Source organism: the organism of the source record quoted next, unplaced genomic scaffold (genome assembly GCF_019419815.1).
Source record: "Pyrus x bretschneideri cultivar Hongxiangsu unplaced genomic scaffold, Pyrus_bretschneideri_v1 Contig4, whole genome shotgun sequence".
Taxonomy (NCBI): Eukaryota; Viridiplantae; Streptophyta; class Magnoliopsida; order Rosales; family Rosaceae; genus Pyrus; species Pyrus x bretschneideri.
The window spans coordinates 1,102,209-1,121,104 of NW_025999723.1; the positions used below are offsets into that span (position 1 = coordinate 1,102,209).

The window sequence follows — 18,896 nt, forward strand, 5'->3', positions numbered from 1 at the left end:
CGTTCGTTTATCGTATATTGTGCGGTCAGAAATTATGTAAATTTTTTATTAAAAATTGAATATAAATAGTACCTAACGAAATTGATCGCACGATATACGATGAACGAATGTGATTAGAGAATCTCTCGATCCTCACAGAGAGGATCCTCATTCTTAAAAGTGTAACATCATAATAATTAAGTTTTGGTGGTTGGGGTTTGGAGCATTACTAGTTTGAATTGAATTATTAGCAACCATTCCCATATGTTGCATGCAGAGATGTAGTGAGAAGTACGTACCAACCATTCCAAAACCTGCCATCTACAATTCCTCCTCTCTAGCTAGCTAGCTGCATGTCGCATCCATGCAACAGCAGCAGCACCACCCTTTTAACGGACTGTCAATATTGAATTAAAACGACAAACACATGCTCCCCAAGTGCCCACCGCCTTTCCTTCCTCCATGATCATATGCTTGCCAACAAACTGATTCCATTAGCCTAAACCCTAACTACGCAACAATTAATTAATTAAGCTAGTCATGAACAACGGCTCCAAATTAATTAATAGTACCATACCATCGAGATGACAAGAGATCGGGAGGTAGCTTTCACTTGATCAGGACAATTTAGGTGGAACGAGTTCATCGTCAGCGTGGGTCTTGAACCACTTCTATGTGAAGAAAGTCTTACACTTGATATTTTATTAGTTATTGAGAACACCACAGTAACAGTTAACCTGTTTCATAGAAGTCTTTCTCGTCGATTTAAGTTCTAGCTATACGCATGCAGTGGAGTGGGTCCTGACTCCTTATTAAACTACTGTAACTATAGAGTACAGTATTACCGTGATTTCACTCCCACCAAATCACTTCCCATACTTATAAGTTATGACCTTCTATATATAGAACAGCCCTACATTGAAGGGATATTACAAGAACCATATGCTTGCTTATTCAGTTGAGTGACAGTTGTCTCTGTGTGTGTGAGAGAGAGAGAGAGAGAGAGAGAGAGAGAGAGAGAGAGAGAGTTTTATGGGATTAATCCTCTTTGTAATGGTTCTTGCTCAAATGAGTATTCCAGCCACAGTTTGCCGGCAGCTTGCATATATATATATATAGCACTGGTGCTTCTGCAATTCTGAGATGCTCATTTGAGCAAGCAGCGTTACAAGAGGAATATTTTTGCAGTATGATCATCAAAGTAAAACTGCCGTTTCAGCACCAAAAGGAGGTCTTGATTGCTAGCTAGTTCATCAATCTTAATTATATACAGTTAAGTATTACTGATTTTCTACTTTCTCTTGCTAGTTAATTAATTAATACGCATATATTATCTTAATTTGCTCATTTAGATCATATTAAGATCACCTAGCTAGCTTAATAATAGATTAGCTAAGAAGTAATGTTTGGAAGATCATAGATGAACTTAATTATCTTGCCTGGTGGATCTTAATTTCTTAATTAATACTATTGTTCATATACAAACTACCAATATAGAACTTGAATCAATACTTTGTATTCAGCACAATATACTGAATCACCGATATAGAATTACATCGATTAATTTCCTGCGTATATTAGCTTTCAAATTGTGGTTAATAGAAGGCGGTGTTCCTTTTTGTAATTCAAATCGCCAGCAAAGTTATAACATAGATCTCGTTCAAATAACTTCTTTTTGAATAATTGACTCTAATTTACCGGAATATTGTTCCATTATAGATTAACCTTGTTGTGATGTTCATATTTCTGAATTTGAATCCTCTCCGGACCTTAGTGTTCAGAGCATAAGGACCAGGTAATTCAGGTCCTTGGTTTGTGTGAAAGAGAAATCGAAGTCTTTGGTTTGTGTGAGGTGAGCCAGCAAAAGTTAATAGAGATGGTCGGATTCAATTTGAGTAGTCTCGTCCTTGGCCTTCGGACAGTGAAATCCGAAGAGGATCTCTAGCCCATATTTCTTCGCTTTTGTAATTAAAGCTCCTCAAGGAAAATTAATTAAGAAGAAGAGAGATTGAAAAAGACAGGTGATCGATGTGCAGCGCCAGTGCCAGCCCCATCTACCCTATTGTTCTTTACTCTGTATATCTTCTCGCTAATGACTGAATGCAAGTCTGTACTGATCCAAGAATTTAACCCTCTTGTACACCAGCAAACCCTATCTTAGTATGCTGGGCTACCTAGCCTTACATAATTTCGTGGACATATGACCCATACATGCCTAGCTACCGAGAATGTGAAATCACTACCCTTAGTAATTCGTTAGAGAATACTAGAGTTACATGCAGAGGATGAAAACGAGAATAGTAGAGTTACATGCAAAGGGAGAAATCAAGAATGTGAAATCACTACCCTTAGTAATTCGTTAGAGAATACCAGTAACATAGACAAAAAAAGGAAAAAGGGTTATCCGATCCCGTCTAATTGTACGTGAAACACCATTTGATTTGGAGCACGTACATTTTCCTCAATCGGCAATCCGATCATGTGTATGCACTGGCCATTCCTCCCAAATTTTACAGGTGCAAACAAAATTTCTATGCCAGATGTGCTAATTAAGCTGCTAGCTAACTTAACCATGATCCTTAAGATCCATCGATGTTATAGTCGCATTCTAGTAGTTTTTACTTAAGCTACTATTTCATCTAAGTTTTTAACATTAGACCTTGCATATTTGTGCATAGCTAAATTGGCTAAAGCAATGTGCTAGTATGCTTCAACCTTTGCATCCAAGTTCGAGTTTCCGTCCCATAATTTAGATCAATTAGCTTAATGCAAGGATTCCATCGTTTGTGAAAAAAATATATTACACTTCGAATTAATTAATTATTAATTTATTTGGGACTGCAAGCATCATTCAGTTGTTCATCATGACAAGTAAAGGTCAATTCCCCCAAGCGATTATCCACTCAAATTAAATTAAGATCGACTCAGCAGTACTTAATCAACTTTAGCTACTAACAAAAGCTTGAATTTCAGATATCAATCCCTTGCTTATTACTTTCATAACAGCATATATTCACATCTTTTATCACTTTGTTTGATTGGTAATTACTTAATTAACACCGAGTTCAACAAAAAATTAAACAAAAATTATTCCTGATTTGCAATCTATATAAAATAAGAAAAAGAAATGATGAAACAGAGAATCAAATTGAATTGAGATCCAATCTTGATCTTTGCATCCGACACCACTGATCGAGAAATTCAGACCACTCAATTTCAATCATACTGCTCTTATTAGGCCATCTCACTCGACCATTCCACAAAAATCCAAAGATTTGAACGATTCATATCTCTTTCTTTCTCTTGAACAGTTTTGATCTCTCGATACGTGGCCTCCGGACACAAAAATCCAGAGTGGATTTCATTCCAATCAAATTATCTAATTGCGGGCGGTGTTTTAAAAGTAGGCTCAAAAAGGTAAAAGCTCTCTCAAGACATGTACACTTAACCCTCGGCAGCAAGAAACCGTACTCTCCCAAGTCCCAACTCCAACGCAAAGAATCCAAAAGTGACTTCTTCAAAACCGGCACACCAGAAGCACCCTTGCATCAATATGCACAACAGCACTCCAAAACACATCACTACTCTTACTCATGGGAAATTTTGTTCTCAATTTTACGTCGTCTCGAAGATGCATTTTGCTCCTCCTCGTCTCAATCTTCGTTCAAGGTACGCATAATCTCCAACCCTCATACCATCTATCAGAAGCTGAAGTAGTTAAGAGCGTTTACTCTATGCAGACGAGGTTATGTGTTCTAGTATATCTTTTCCCTTATTATCGCTTACGCTAATAAAAGTCTTGTTTTTCTGTTCTTTGCTTTTTGTTGATAGGAGGGGAAGGATCTATAGGAGTGAACTATGGCACGATGGCGAATGACCTTCCTCCGCCGGCCAAAGTCGCCCACTTCCTTCTGGAATCCACCATTATCAACCGTGTTAGGCTCTTTGACACCAACCCCGACATACTCCGAGCCTTTGCTCACACCGGCATCGCTGTCACAATTACTATCCCAAATGACCAAATCCCCCACCTCACCAAGATACGCTCCGCCCAACAGTGGCTTAAAACCAACGTCCAGCCTCATATCCCAGCCACCAACATTGTCCGAATTTTAGTAGGCAACGAAGTATTATCCACCACAAACAAGTTGTTCATTACTGGCCTTGTCCCTGCCATGCAAGCCCTCCACAATGCCCTAGTAGATGCGTCATGGGACCGCCAAATTAAGGTCTCCACCCCACACTCTCTAGGCATTCTCTCCAGCTCAACCCCACCTTCCTCCGGCAAATTTAGACAAGGCTACGACATCCATGTCCTTAAACCTTTACTCACTTTCTTGCAATCCACCAATTCTCCTTTCATGGTGAACCCGTATCCGTATTTCGGATACTCCCCCGAAACGCTTGATTACGCGCTTTTCCGGCCAAATCCCGGTGTGCTTGACGGGAATACTAAAATGCTATACACCAACATGTTGGATGCACAATTAGATGCTGTTTTTTCAGCCATGAAACTTGTGGGCTTTGAGGACCTTGAGATTGTTATTGCCGAAACGGGTTGGCCCTCTCAGGGTGATCCAGCCCAAGTTGGGGTTGACGCACAGAGTGCCGAGGATTACAATCGAAATCTCATTCAACACAGTGACATCAGGTTATGGCACCCCGTTAATGCCAAACCGAACTTTTGAGACCTTCGTATTTTCCTTGTTCAATGAAAATCTCAAGCCCGGCCCAACACCCGAGAGGAATTTCGGTCTTTTTCGGCCCGACTTGACGCCGACCTACAACATCGGAGTCCTTCGGCACACGGTAGCTGCCGCCGCAAATAATCACCCTAAAACATTCCCCTTCTTGATATTATTATTATGTATGTGCTTGATTGGTTTGTGGACTTGGATTTAACAGGCTAGTTCGACTACACCTAAGAACTCAGGCCCAGGCCCAGTCCCAGTGTTGGCACCGCAAGCCCTCCGCGATCACACGGCGGGAAATTGTGGTGCTTGCCCAAGAAAGGGGCCGACCCGGAGGCGCTGCAGAAGAATATTGATTATGTTTGTGGGCTGGGATTGAATTGTGGGCCAATCAAACAAGGTGGGCCGTGCTTTATGCCCAACACAGTTAGAGCCCATGCAGCGTATGCCATGAATGTCTACTTTCAAGCAATGGGAAGGAAGGATTCTGATTGTGGTTTTGAACAGACTGGCGCCGTCACTGCCGTCGATCCAAGTCAGTTTCATGCAAACCCTTTTTCGTTTTTGTGTAGAACAATTTGGATCCTATACACACTTTACTGTCCGAAACTTAAGAATTTTGGTTTGTGTAAAATATAGATCGAAGTTTTGTATGTGTGAGATGGTCAAGTGAAATAAGTTAATGGGGGCTGTTGGATTCAATTTAAGTTATTTAGATCGCTTGGTCTTTAGGCTCGGACACCGAGATCTAAAAATGATTTTTGTTCTGTATATAATAGTAATTAGCTAATTGATCATTGTTTGATTTACTAATTAATCTTTTTTTTTTGTTCGCAGGCTATGGAAAGTGCAAGTATTGATGATGAAGAATGTTGCAATGGAGGAGAAGACCCATAGATTATAAACTGTTACCAATCCTTTCTTTTTGGACATAAAAAGATATTAGCGATTGGTGTTTTGTATGGACATGTAGTATAAATAAGATAAGTATTTAGACAAAAAAAAAAAAAAAAAATCGTGATTTCCTAATGTAGCATCTACAATGTGTAATATTAAGGGAATTATACGAATGCTATCTGAATTTTCATGCTTTGTTCGTCAAATTTTACATGAATCAAAAATTAAAATAATGTGTAACATGAATTGAAAATTTATTATAATGGTAACCTCCAACTAACTTTATTTTGTTGGTTGTTGAACAAGTTGTATGTGTTTTAGCCTATGTTGCACGAACACTTTAAAACTTCGAACTATCAGAGGGCCACCTGGATGCGCCGACACGCTCGGACACAGTTTGGACATGGTTAACGGTATGAGCAAGATCAAGACACGATAAGGGCTTTTATGTAAATATAAAAAATATTTTTTATATGTAACTCATGTACATTGATATTATTTATTATTTATTAATATTTTATCAAATGTAACTCATGTACATTGATATTATACTTAATAGATACACACAACAAAAATTCAGCTAAGTTGGGTATAAGCAAATTAATTATTAATTAAACTAAAATTTAATGAGTGAGCTCTCACCTAACTCTATTTGTCCGCGGAGGACCCGATGATTGTCTCCTATGCGGTGCGCTCTGATCTCCGGGGAGTAAAACACCATCTCACTCTCTCTCTCTCTAAAACTCCAATCTTTTTCTGTCTCTTTCTCTCTCTAGATCCCCGATTTCGAGGGTTTGGGGTTAGGGTTTAGGATTTTACGCAGAGAAGAAACAATGGGCGGAGAGTGGCAGCAGCTCCTCCAATCGATAATCCTCGGCCTCATTTTTTCCTACCTCCTCGCCAAGCTCATCGCCATAGTCATCTCCTTCAAGGAAGAGAATCTCAGCCTCACTCGCGCTCGCGCTGCCGCCCCCGCCGACACCAATCCGCCGCCGCTCAAATCCGAGCCCCGCGACGACCAGCTTCGCTCCGCCGATTTGAGCTCCGCGGCAATTGAGGCCGAATCGGTCGTCGCCGAGCACGGCAGCGTCAGGAACGATAGCAGCGAAGCTGACAGTGACGATGACTGGGAAGGCGTGGAGAGTACGGAATTGGACGAGCTGTTCAGCGCGGCGACGGCGTTTGTCGCGGCGGCTGCGGTGGATCGGCAGAAGGTGTCAAGTGATGCGCAGTTGAAGCTTTATGGACTTTACAAGATTGCTACTGAGGGACCCTGCAGCGCGCCGCAGCCATCTGCTCTGAAAATGACTGCTCGCGCGAAATGGTATTTGCTCTGCCATTTCTTTATACCGAAAACTTACTTGCAAGATTTGGATTTATTTATATGGATTTTATTTTCAGCTTGATAAGGATGGGGAATGTGTTTCTTGGATTGATTTTGGTTAATATCATGATTAGATGGATGGAGTTTTGCCCTAATTGTAATGTTTTTACTGGGTAATTGGTGAATTAGGGTTGATTAAACCGTGTATCTTACTTTAGTGGCTTGCTGTGTTTTTGAATCTGTTCGCTCGGTGATTTCTTATAGGCAAGCTTGGCAGAAATTGGGTGCTATGCCTCCTGAAGATGCTATGGAGAAGTACATTGATATTGTCACAGAGCTTTATCCTAATTGGGCAGCAGGTCTGACTGTGGTGAGTCTTTATTCTTTTGTTTTCGACTTTATTTTAGTCCTGCCAGACAGCAATACTTACTTTCTGTTGGGTTTTCTCTGCTGGTTTCTTTCTGTCTATTGGCATATGATTACTAGAAGAGCAGAGGTGGAGAAGGTAGTGCATCTGGTAATGATTCTAAAGGACCAATGGGACCGGTTTTCAGCACCTTTGTTTACGAGGAAGAATCTGAAAAGGATTTGTAAGTTTCTTAGGACTGCTAAGCATGGGAGGGTTAATATTTACACATTGTTGTCGATTAGTAGATATCATTTCTTGGAAATAAATAAAAAGTAATGCTAACGTAAGGTGTTTTGTTTTTATTTTTCAGAAAGATGGATGCTATTCATGCCTTTGCAAGAGAAGGAGAAGTGGATAATTTGCTTAAATGCATTGAAAGTGGCGTTTCGGTGGATCAGAAAGGTCTGTTTTCTTCCATCTGCCTCTTTAATAGGTTCATTAAGTTTCAATTGACGTTATCGTAATTGTTGTATTCCATTAATACGTCCATAACCATGAAGTCATGTATACTTTCTTTCTTGCTGGGTTGTTAACAGACTAAGGCTGCTCATAAACTAGGCCCAGCTTCATAGAAGCTCCTTTCCTTGTTAAATCTCAGCTTTTTAGAGGTTATTTCCTTGATAAATGAGCTATAATTCAAGCTTAATATCCAAGTTTGGATGCATAAAACAAAGTTTGAACAACAGTGGATTGGACCCTTTAGGATTGTGATCATTTAAGATAGGTAAATACGTTTTATGCTATGGTCAACATGCTTAAGTATAAACTTTGATAACACATAGGATAAAGTTCAAACTAACATCATTAAGGCATGTAGAAACGAGGAAGCCTCCAATTTCAGTATTGTTGTTAACATGCTTATATATGTTTGGAAATCAGCACAGAAATTGTAAAAGCTTGAAAAGGCTAGGCCAAAAAGCTGTGGTACCCCAAGTTTGACTTCAAACTGAGCCGGGTGCATATCTCTATTAACCTAGCTTTTATTGCTTGTTCCTCACATAAATAGCACACCACATGTTTCTTTCGTTGGATGCATGTACATGCCTTAATTATTTTTTTTGTGGCATGTATTCTCTCCTCACACAGAAAAGTGTTTGGTCTATTTTTATTGGTGGTCTATCATGCTACCCTTTATTTTATATTAGGATGTTGAACGGAATTTCTTGTGCTCAAACTTTTTATGTGCTTGTATAATGCTGGTATTGCCGTAAAACAGTTTATGTGCACTGATTGCAGATAGTGAGGGAAGGACCCCATTGCATTGGGCTGTGGATCGTGGGCACCTGAACATGACAGAGCTGCTAGTTAGCAAGAATGCCAATGTTAATGAAAAGGTAGATTAAAAGATAAACATTTACTTACGTTAGCAAAATTTGTTAAGTTTTTCCAAATCCCACCCCATCCCCCTTGTCATGCCATCCTAAAATTCTGTTCTTTTGGTCTTGGAAGGACAATGAGGGGCAAACCGCGTTGCATTACGCTGTTATGTGTGATAGAGAAGGCATTGCTGAATTTCTTGTGAAGCAAAATGCAGACACAAGTGCAAAGGACAACGATGGCAACTCTCCCTGTGATGTCTGTGAGTCAAACTGGCCTTGGTTTCAGGGTGCAAAGCAGAAGAGTCACTGACTGACCGTCGTTTATTTGAAACATTCACGGGGGATGTATATTCCTAATCTGTTCGTCTTTTAAAGAGATTTGAAAATAGAGCAGTATGTTGTGTATGTACGTAGTTTCTACCTCGTCGTTGTGTAACATTCTTTCGTTGGGTTACTCGTTTCCCCTATCGTAGAAGTGCAAAGAAAGGTTTAACTCCCTGGGTTTAACTGGCACAATATAATGCATATCGAGGGCCTACATTTTACCATCGATCTAATGTTTTTTGTTTTGTTTTAATATATATGAATTGCTGTCCTACTTACTATGTAAAAACCGTTTTATGTTCTTTATATAGCACAATAAAATCGCTGCAATGCTACGTAGCTATTAGTACTACGGGTTTTTTAATTGTTAGATTTGATTTCCGAAACTGTCTGATTTTATATTTTCACCTTCAGCTATTCGGTCTTCGTACCATTCAATGCGATGAGGTTACCAATTTAATTGTTACATGTCCAACTATGACAAAACAGTCCACACGGTAGTCCAGTACCATCTAATAATTTCTCGAGTGCGTCTGTTAGTTACTACAAACATGAAAACCTTAAATAAACCTGGACAGAGAGACAGACACCTGCCCGAGGTTTTGCTAAATTGGAACAAATAAAGATGTCCCCCCACCCGATCTCTGACGATAAAAGCAAAGGTGCTACATTACATCATATGTACCTCCCAATTTTAACGGTCACTAACCGTTTCTGCACCACCCAAATTATTCAGTTGGTCGTAGGCTGCTTATCATCACCACCTTTCCCCCCATGCTTTGGCTTCTTCTTCTTCTTTGATGCCAAACAATGGCGAAGGCAGTGGTCTACGCGCTACTTGCCACCGCCTTTATCTTTCTTCTCGTCATGCTTCCCTCCAAACACCGTGGCCCCAACCACCCCCACCCCCACCTTGGCCTCAACCGACGTCTTGGCTACGCGGGTCACGCCCCCATATTCGACCCTCTGGCAGCCAAGATGGAGTGGTACGCCAAGGAAAGTGGTGGATTAAGAGGGGAAACGAATAGTCACGTGGGGTTGTCGGAACAGAACAACAATCCCATGATGAATGCGAGTGAGGTGGAAGAAATGCATGAATATCTCGGCGATGAGGGAAAGTTGAACCTCACGTTGAGGCTGATTACTTTGTTCCCGTTGATAGACCAGGCGCCAAAAGACGGGTTGATTAACTCTAATGAGCTCGAGGATTGGGTCATGAAACAAACCGTGGAGAGGTTGAATTATAGGACGCAGAAAGAAATGGAATCGTATGACAAAGATGGTGATGGAACAATTTCTTTCATGGAGTATCTGCCCAAGTTTTCCATAAAGGACCTAGGTATTTAACTACGTACTTATTTCTTTATAAGTTTATGTGTGTGTGTGTGTGAATATACGTAGAGATTCTTTCTGCAGGATGTACTTATTTCTTTATAAGTACGTAGAGATTCTTTCTGCAGGACGTACGTATTGTCTTGAGGAAAGACATGACGTGTTGGAAAAACTTCTATTCAATTTCCTTCAACTTTGATCACGTGGGGGTGTGGAGATAACATTTGTTTTAGAGCTTTGAACAGTTTAGGTTTTAAGTATCTCGAATTCTGGTGAAACAGAGATAAACGGAATGGAGCACGGTGAAGCTGGATGGTGGAAGCAGCAGTTTGATAATGCAGATGCTGATAAGAATGGATTACTTAACTTCAATGAATTTAAAGAGTAAATTCCCTTCATTCCCATATTACCGTGGCAAAAAATATACGATTTGCGAGTTCTGGTTCAACAGAAATCTCCATTTTTTGTTGCAGTTTGTTGCACCCAGAAGACAGTAACAACGAAGAAATTCACAAATGGCTGTTGAGGGAAAAAATGAAGTACATTTTCTCACATATCTTCTCTGTCTTTCACACTAAACATATTAATGGCTTTATATATTTTCTGAATAATTTGATGCAAAGGAACGGATTAACGAAATGTCTGCTTATAATTTACAGGCGGATGGATCAGGATAACGATGGCAAACTGAATTTCCAGGAGTTTTTACACAACGCTTATGATAATTACAAGACTTACGTTGAATTTGAAAGGGGCGGGAAAAATGTACCCACACCGGAAGAGAAATTTGCAGAACTTGATGTGAACAAGAACAAGTATGCATGCATGCCTTGAACTTAAAGCTAACACATTTTTTGACCTAATTTTTTTTTCTTCCTTTGCTGGCTAATATTATAGTTTAGAGGACTTTACTAATGTCTTTCGAAATTGAAAAATGTTTGACAGACTCTTGGAAGTGGAAGAATTGAAACCAATGCTGCATTACATTCACCCAGGAGAATTTTCCTACGCTAAATATTATGCAACCTTTCTGATGTCGGAGGTTAGTAATGTTTCAATTTGTGTACTCCTATGTATGAGACATGTTGATATGAATTTGAAATGAAATGCGTGACATCGTTCGATTCAGGCGGATGATAACAAAGATAGAAAATTAACGCTCGAGGAGATGCTCGATCATGACTATGTTTTCTACAGCACAGTATATGATGACGGCATCAACGAAGATTTTGATGCGGATTTTCACGACGAATTCTGAAGCTTGATGCTCCCGAGAAATGGATTTTTCGATTAGTTTTGGCAGAAAGCTTATCCTAATTGTGTATTTGTTTTGTCATTTGAAAAATACAGCAAAATAAAATATTTTGCTTTCATTAGGTTGAGCATTGACTCAAATAGTAGTGGTGCGTAACTGGTATATACTTAGGATAGAAAATAGAGCGTTGTGTGAAAGGGTTTTACTAATTAGGAACGTTTTTGTTGGAAGCAAATAGAAGGAAATTACATGAACAATTCAGTTAGTTTCCTCTTCATATTCTCTCAGAACTGCTTTTTGTAGAATCGCTTGACTGTTATTTTCTCCTAAGAGATAAAAGAAGCGTAATGTGTCTGTCTCTTTGCATCAAAGTTTTAAACAAACAACGTGCCAAACCTCCTCACTCTTCCCTGTCTCATCATCTCCTGTTCCGGTTCATACAAGTCCTCATCATACTGCAAGTTTTCAGTACTTACCAGCTCTAGCTACCAAACTTCCTCACTCTTTCCTGTCTCATCCTCTCATGTTCCACCTCGTACGACGCCTCATCATGCTGCAAATTTTCAGTAGAAAACTGTTTCTGTACAAGCTAGCAATGGCATGGCATGCATTTAAAATTGGCAAATCATCCACTTGGTTCAGACTCCAGATGCAGTCGACCCAGACATCGATCAAATTAGAATTAACATTCATTCGTATGATCAGAGCAAGAGAACATTCTTTATGTTCCTAGGACAGCATGTGCAGTACGTTCGTACGTCTTGTAATAAGTCCAGCGAAAACAATTCTAGTGTTTCCTCACCTCAGGCGACTCTTCATCTCTCATCCTCATCATCCCACTCGGACATCATCTGCAAAAGTTTAGTACAAATCCACTTCAGTACAAACTAGCGTGCATTTCATATCAGGCGCATCGACTCCAGGAACAACTTCCACTTCGTATCGAAATAGTATCATCTTAAGTCATATATTTTTAGTTTGATAAAATGGAGCCTGATGTTTCCGGAGCAAAAGAACAGTGTATGAACCTAAAACGACAAATGTCTAATGCTCGAACAGTAAGCCTCACAAACACAGCGCAGAAGTGAAAAATCTTTCAAACAAAAGGCTAGTGAAACTTGGAATTACTAGAATTATTTTAACTACCTGCTCGCGTGTGGACGTAGTTGCATCTACACTGCCAGCATTCTACAGCAAAAAGAAATGCAAAATTCCAAGTGATTACAAGTTCGCAAAATGTACAGACAAGCTATATATAGAATAAATGCAATAGATTCACTTCATTTTTATCTTCTTCCTTTGCTGCCAATGATATAGTAAGAGAAATGTACCAGTATCTTTCGAAATCGAAAAATGTTTAACAGGCACTTGGAACCGGAAGAATTGAAACCAATGCTGCATTACATTCACCCAGGAGAATTGTCCTATGCTAAATATTGTGCAAGTTTACTCCTATCTATGAGACGTGATGAGATAAATACATGAAATCAAATGTGTGGCATTGTTCGATTCAGGCAGATAATAACAAAGACGGAAAATTAACAGCGGAGGAGATGCTGGATCATCATTATGTTTCTATAGCATAGTCTATGATGTTGGTGTCAACGACGATTATCACAACGAATTTTGAAGCATGATGGCCCAGAGAAATGCATTTCTTGATTCTCCAACTAGATTGCAAATTTCACCAAAAAAACAGAATAAACTTACCATGGTTTGTCAACCAAAAAAATATTAGGGTTGAGGATCCAAGATTATGAGCGCATGAGTTCTTAACAACTTGAATAACGAGCTCTTTGCTATCTATACTATGATTTAGAAGCGTTTTTTCAACCAGAGTATAAAATACAATGATTCAAACTTCATTGTAACTTCAATGAGTTTGCATGCGTCGAGGGGAGAATCAAACTCCAAACCAAATCTCATACATTGACCAACTGATCCTACTCACGTCAGCTACCAACCGTAAATACAAATCAGTTACTTGGCCCAGAATAAAAATTCAAACTAATGAGAAGCCCAAGCTATTCTCCAAAAGAAGGCCCCATAACTTTCGATACCAAGTCAATTCATACGAAAACCAATTTCCGGAAAGGCGTACGATAATAGGCCCCACAAAACAAAATTATTGCAGCCGATATTTTTTTGAAAAAAAAAAAAAGAGAGAGAGAAGAAAGAAAAAGTTGATAGCTTTCTGCAATCCGAGGCCATCGTAGCAATTTGCTTCTCTGCCCTCTGCGTCTGTCTCTGTTGCTGTCTCCGAGGAAGACTTTCTGCTCCCGATCCACGACCGTTCGACCACGTTAAGGTTCTTTTATTTTTGCTTTTCAGGTAATTTTATCGCCGTCCTGTTCCGGAAACCTCGATTTTGTTTCAGTGGTAACTACGTTTGTGCGTACTGTCGTGTTGTTGTCTGATCCTGATTGTTCCGGTTCGATTCGCTGAATTTGAATTTGATGCGTAAAATTTTCGAGTAATTTGATGGCCTAGGATTGCGTTTTGTGAATTTTAGCTTCGTTTTTGTTAAGGTTTGTTGGAGATGTATGCAATTTTGTATGAAGTTTCATTCGATCCATGAAATTGTTTGTGTTTGGTTATGTTTTGGATTTCTTGGCGGGGGATATGTTCGGTTGTGGATTTGTTTGTGCATAAGTAGGGTTTTTGCTGATTAGATGGAGTAGGGTTTCTTGTTGCTTGCATTTGGCGCAAAACCGAGCGCAATGACATTATAGGATTCATATAGCCGACCCCATTTAGTTGGATAAGTCTTGGCTGTTATTGTATATGTATATATGTATACGTATACACGCCATATTGTATGGGTAGTAAATTTCTTTTATGTTGAAATTTGGTTTCCTGATAATTTGCGGTGTTCCAGTAAATGTTGTTTCCTGCCAAGTTTGTGTGTGTATTGCCTACTGATTTAGATTGTTAAATAGATGCATCAGTAAACTTTGCAGTGCATTGGTGAATGGTTTTCTGGGCAAAGTCGGGGGTTTGCTGTTTCAGTTAGACATCTTTCTGTAAACCAAGTTGGTGGAACGGAGAAGATTTTCTGGCGTAATAGTTTTCTATTCTTGCGTGATGTTAATATTTTCTGAATCTGATTTTCAACAGTTTTTCAGTCTCTGTAAAATGCTATGATTTAATTGTCTTCTATCTTGTATTTCTCCAATATGTCTAAACAATTAAAATTTACACTCGCAGATACTATACATCGATGGAAATTACCCAGGTGCTGCTGAATGCTCAATCTATAGATGGAGCTGTACGGAATCAAGCTGAAGAGAGTTTGAAACACTTTCAGGAGCAAGATCCTCCATCGTTCTTGTTGTCTCTTTCTAGAGAGCTAGCAAATGAAGAAAAACCTGTTGAAAGCCGTAAATTAGCAGGTCTGATACTGAAGAATGCCCTGGATGCTAAAGAACAACCTAGAAAGTTGGAGCTTGTTCAAAGATGGCTTGCATTGGAAACTTCTGTGAAAGCGCAGATTAAGATGTTCTTGTTACAGACACTCGCTTCCTCTGTAGCTGATGCTCGTTCAACTACCTCTCAAGTTATTGCAAAGGTTGCGGGCATTGAGTTGCCCATGAAACAGTGGCCGGAACTGATTGGATCACTATTGTCGAATATTCATCAGTTACCAGCGCATGCAAAGCAAGCTACTTTAGAGACTCTTGGGTATTTGTGTGAGGAAATCTCTTCTGATGTCGTGGATCAAGATCAGGTTAATAAAATACTGACAGCTGTAGTTCAGGGTATGAACGCATCCGAAGGGAGCAATGATGTTAGGCTTGCTGCTACCCGAGCACTGTACAATGCTTTGGGTTTTGCTCAGGCCAATTTTAGCAATGATATGGAGCGTGATTATATTATGAGAGTTGTCTGTGAGGCAACTCTGTCCCCTGAAGTGAAGATTCGACAGGCAGCTTTTGAGTGTTTAGTCTCCATTTCTTCATCTTACTACGAGAAATTAGCCCCTTACATTCAGGACATATTTAGCATCACAGCAAAAGCTGTAAGGGAAGACCAGGAACCTGTTGCTCTTCAAGCCATTGAATTCTGGAGTTCGATTTGTGACGAGGAGATCGATATATTGGAAAATTATGTGGGTGATTTTAGCGGGGATTCTGATATTCCTTGCTTTTACTTTATCAAGCAGGCAATCCCTGCCCTCGTCCCTATGCTTTTGGAGACGCTTCTTAAGCAGGAAGATGATCAGGAGGAAGATGGGGCTTGGAATATTGCTATGGCTGGGGGGACATGCCTTGGGTTGGTTGCTCGGACAGTGGGAGATGATATTGTTCCACTTGTTATGCCTTTCATTGAAGAAAACATAACAAAACCAGATTGGAGGCAAAGAGAAGCAGCTACTTATGCGTTTGGTTCCATCTTGGAGGGTCCTTCGGCAAACATGTTAACGCCTATTGTAAATGTTGCTTTGACGTTCATGCTCAGTGCTTTAACAAAGGACCCAAATAACCATGTGAAGGACACTACTGCTTGGACATTGGGAAGAATTTTTGAATTCCTTCATGGTTCAACTATGGATACACCCATAATTACCCCAGCAAACTGCCAACAGATTATAACAGTTCTTCTTCAGAGCATGAAAGATGTTCCAAATGTTGCTGAGAAGGCATGTGGTGCTCTCTATTTTCTGGCCCAGGGTTATGAGGATTTTGGCCCATCATCTTCCATTGCCCCTTTTTTCCAGGAAATTGTACAGGCTCTACTCACTGTTACTCACAGACCAGATGCTGGGGAATCACGATTAAGGACTGCTGCATATGAAGCATTGAATGAAGTAGTCAGGTGTTCGACTGATGAAACTGCCCCCATGGTGTTGCAACTTGTTCCTGTTATCATGATTGAACTGCATCAGACTCTTGAGGGCCAGCAGCTTGCATCTGATGAGAAAGAGAGGCAGAGTGAATTACAAGGACTTCTTTGTGGGTGCTTACAGGTCATTATTCAGAAACTAGGTTCATCAGAGCCCACGAAATATGTGTTCATGCCATACGCAGATCAGATAATGGGACTTTTCTTGAGGGTATTTGCTTGTAGAAGTGCTACTGTCCATGAGGAAGCCATGCTTGCCATTGGGGCCGTTGCATATACAAGTGGCCCGGATTTTGCAAAGTACTTGCCAGAGTTTTACAAGTATCTTGAAATGGGGCTTCAAAATTTTGAGGAGTACCAAATCTGTGCTATCACAGGTTGGTGTTGTAGGGGATATTTGTAGAGCAGTGGAAGATAAGATTCTGCCTTATTGTGATGGAATTATGACCCAACTTCTCAAGGATCTGTCAAGCAACCAGTTGCACCGCTCTGTAAAGCCTCCTATATTCTCCTGCTTTGGTGATATAGCTCTTGCAATAGGAGAGAACTTTGACAAGTACTTGATGTACGCCATGCCAATGATTCAGAGTGCTGCAGAGATGTCTGCCCACACTGCGGGTGGTGATGATGAAATGACAGAGTACACCAATTCTCTGAGGAACGGAATCTTGGAGGCATATTCTGGGATTTTCCAAGGTTTCAAGAACTCCCCGAAAACACAGGTTTTGATATCTTATGCTCCGCACATCCTGCAGTTCTTGGATAGCATATACAGGAGGAAAGACATGTGAGTTGATCTACTGTTTCGTTGGTACTACAAAATTACAATTTTTTGTTGTGTTTTTCTGACATTTTGTTTGTTTTAATTTACTTGCATGTAGGGATGAAGTGGTGATGAAAACAGCCATTGGTGTCCTTGGAGATCTAGCAGATACACTGGGAAGTAATGCAGGTTCTTTGATACAGCAATCTCAATCGTGCAGAGACTTTTTAAATGAGTGCTTGTCTTCCGAAGACAATTTGATTAAAGAATCTGCAGAATGGGCCAAGATGGCCATCAGTCGTGCCATTTCAGTTTGAAGCCATTGCCACTCTGTATATTCTATTTGTTTGGAAGTCCCTGCATGCATTTGGGTGTGTTGAGTCGGGTCATAGGATTGCATGTGTCAAGCATCGCTATTTTCAGACAACCGAAGCTGTCCGTCTTCAAGTTGTCACTAACTTGCATCATCTCCAAAAGTTGTGACTAACAATTGCATCAGCGCCGAGGGCTTGGGTCCTGGTTTTGTCAAGGAGGAAGAGTGGGGGTAGTGAGTGTTGCAGAAGTGGGTTAAGGCCTGCAATCAAAACTAACAAAATTCTGTGGATCACAGATTATGTGGCATCGGAGGGGAAGGTAAGTGACATTCATGAAGTCCACATTTCTGTGTCACTGAGGTGAATTGCGCTCTGAACGCCAAACAAGATCTTGTTAATCCATACCACCACCCCTGATGATTTCCTCCAACGAGATTGGGGTCAGAATGGACGAACAATGCCTAATTTTGTTCGGTGCTGGCGTCTTATCACTAACCCCAAGTGCCGTATTCCTGAAATCCTCCATAGCAGGTCTTCATTCCTGAATTCCGTCCCCTTCTGTCATCTTGTTTGCATCTCATCATATTTTTGCTTGTCTTAGTTCATATTCCAGAGTATTTCCTTAGCAAGCGAAACTACCTCTGGTTCGCCCGAGGTTTGAGCGTCACCATGAACTCGTGGAAACGCAAATCCTACATTGCATCGCTCATATTCATATTGATCATTGCTAGAAGGTCAAGTTAGTTATGTGTCGCATACCATATGCATTCATAAATTCATTGTTACGTCGCGTTTTGAAAGACATACGATATTTTTCTTCTTCTTTTGCTTGGGGAACATGTAATCATATTTTTTTTTGGGTCATGTCCGCCTTTTCGAAGTTTGTTACGATTAAACGCCGCGAATTGTGGTGGCATAGCGAGGATTATTTTGTTGGGAAGTTTGGGAGAGGCATTGTATTTGTTTATCGGCCTCAGGTCATGTGTTGTTTATAACTGGTCATTTTTCAGAATTTAATGCATAAGCTATAAATAGTTTGATTGAATTATTAATGTTGTGGCTTGAGATTTTTGCATTGGAAAACCCTGGACATATATTGACCGAGTAAAAATTTCGCCTTATTTAAGCTTGGATGTTTTGATGATTTTTTTTGAGTGCTGATAATCGTTCCGTAATTTTAAACGAACTTTACATAAAATGAGAATTAAAATGATTTTGGTTTTGATTTTGGTTTTTCTATGTTTACGGTACGCATTTGAAAGTTCAAGAATCAGATCGATTAGGGAGCTAGTTGGTTTATAGATTCCATTCCAATTCTTGTACCTTTTCGATTCATCTCTCCTCGTTCTAAATAAGTAAACGTGAAATTAATTCATGTAAGTTTCCAAATGGAAAAGAAAATGGTAGGTTTTCAACTTTCGACTTTGAAGGCTATTCAAAAATTCAA

General features: G+C 40.0%; 4 protein-coding genes across 5 annotated transcripts; all 4 read left to right on the plus strand.

The window, feature by feature from the left end:
- The first annotated feature begins 919 nt into the window (after positions 1 to 919).
- LOC125468732 (glucan endo-1,3-beta-glucosidase) lies at positions 920 to 5,755 on the plus strand. The gene is given in 7 exon segments (XM_048565041.1): positions 920 to 1,251; positions 3,291 to 3,648; positions 3,811 to 4,619; positions 4,621 to 4,788; positions 4,885 to 4,939; positions 4,942 to 5,205; positions 5,508 to 5,755. Coding segments are annotated over 6 exon segments (1,395 nt in total). The 5' UTR covers positions 920 to 1,251; positions 3,291 to 3,572; the 3' UTR covers positions 5,531 to 5,755.
- A 453-nt stretch (positions 5,756 to 6,208) lies between these two features.
- Positions 6,209 to 9,176, plus strand: LOC125468917 (acyl-CoA-binding domain-containing protein 1-like). Of its 2 annotated transcripts, none has more exons than XM_048565677.1 (6): positions 6,209 to 6,891; positions 7,156 to 7,261; positions 7,381 to 7,481; positions 7,611 to 7,702; positions 8,537 to 8,634; positions 8,750 to 9,176. In XM_048565677.1, exons 1-6 carry the CDS (start codon positions 6,401 to 6,403, stop codon positions 8,927 to 8,929), a joined length of 1,068 nt encoding a protein of 355 aa, XP_048421634.1. In that variant the 5' UTR covers positions 6,209 to 6,400; the 3' UTR covers positions 8,930 to 9,176. The 2 variants fall into 2 exon arrangements, with proteins under 2 accessions (XP_048421634.1, XP_048421633.1); XM_048565676.1 differs by having other exon boundaries at positions 6,210 to 6,891; positions 7,378 to 7,481.
- Positions 9,177 to 9,753: 577 nt separating this feature from the next.
- Positions 9,754 to 11,748, plus strand: LOC125468725 (reticulocalbin-2-like). Its single transcript, XM_048565016.1, has 6 exons — positions 9,754 to 10,282; positions 10,557 to 10,659; positions 10,749 to 10,814; positions 10,935 to 11,090; positions 11,221 to 11,317; positions 11,405 to 11,748. Exons 1-6 carry the CDS (start codon positions 9,754 to 9,756, stop codon positions 11,531 to 11,533), a joined length of 1,080 nt encoding a protein of 359 aa, XP_048420973.1. The 3' UTR covers positions 11,534 to 11,748.
- Positions 11,749 to 13,664: 1,916 nt separating this feature from the next.
- LOC103940158 (importin subunit beta-1) lies at positions 13,665 to 18,494 on the plus strand. The gene is given in 4 exon segments (XM_048565062.1): positions 13,665 to 13,861; positions 14,738 to 16,748; positions 16,750 to 17,159; positions 17,254 to 18,494. Coding segments are annotated over 3 exon segments (2,607 nt in total). The 5' UTR covers positions 13,665 to 13,861; positions 14,738 to 14,750; the 3' UTR covers positions 17,453 to 18,494.
- Positions 18,495 to 18,896: the final 402 nt, after the last annotated feature.

Excerpts from the sequence above, each read along its gene's own strand:
- LOC125468917 (XM_048565676.1), top strand. The coding sequence starts at position 6,401 with ATGGGCGGAGAGTGGCAGCAGCTCCTCCAATCGATAATCCTCGGCCTC. Across the intron at positions 7,262-7,377 it reads GGGCAGCAGGTCTGACTGTG|AAGAGCAGAGGTGGAGAAGG; the intron begins GTGAGTCTTTAT and ends TATGATTACTAG. Across the intron at positions 7,482-7,610 it reads GAAGAATCTGAAAAGGATTT|AAAGATGGATGCTATTCATG; the intron begins GTAAGTTTCTTA and ends TTTATTTTTCAG.
- LOC125468725 (XM_048565016.1), top strand. The coding sequence starts at position 9,754 with ATGGCGAAGGCAGTGGTCTACGCGCTACTTGCCACCGCCTTTATCTTT. Across the intron at positions 10,283-10,556 it reads GTTTTCCATAAAGGACCTAG|AGATAAACGGAATGGAGCAC; the intron begins GTATTTAACTAC and ends CTGGTGAAACAG. Across the intron at positions 10,660-10,748 it reads AACTTCAATGAATTTAAAGA|TTTGTTGCACCCAGAAGACA; the intron begins GTAAATTCCCTT and ends TTTTTGTTGCAG.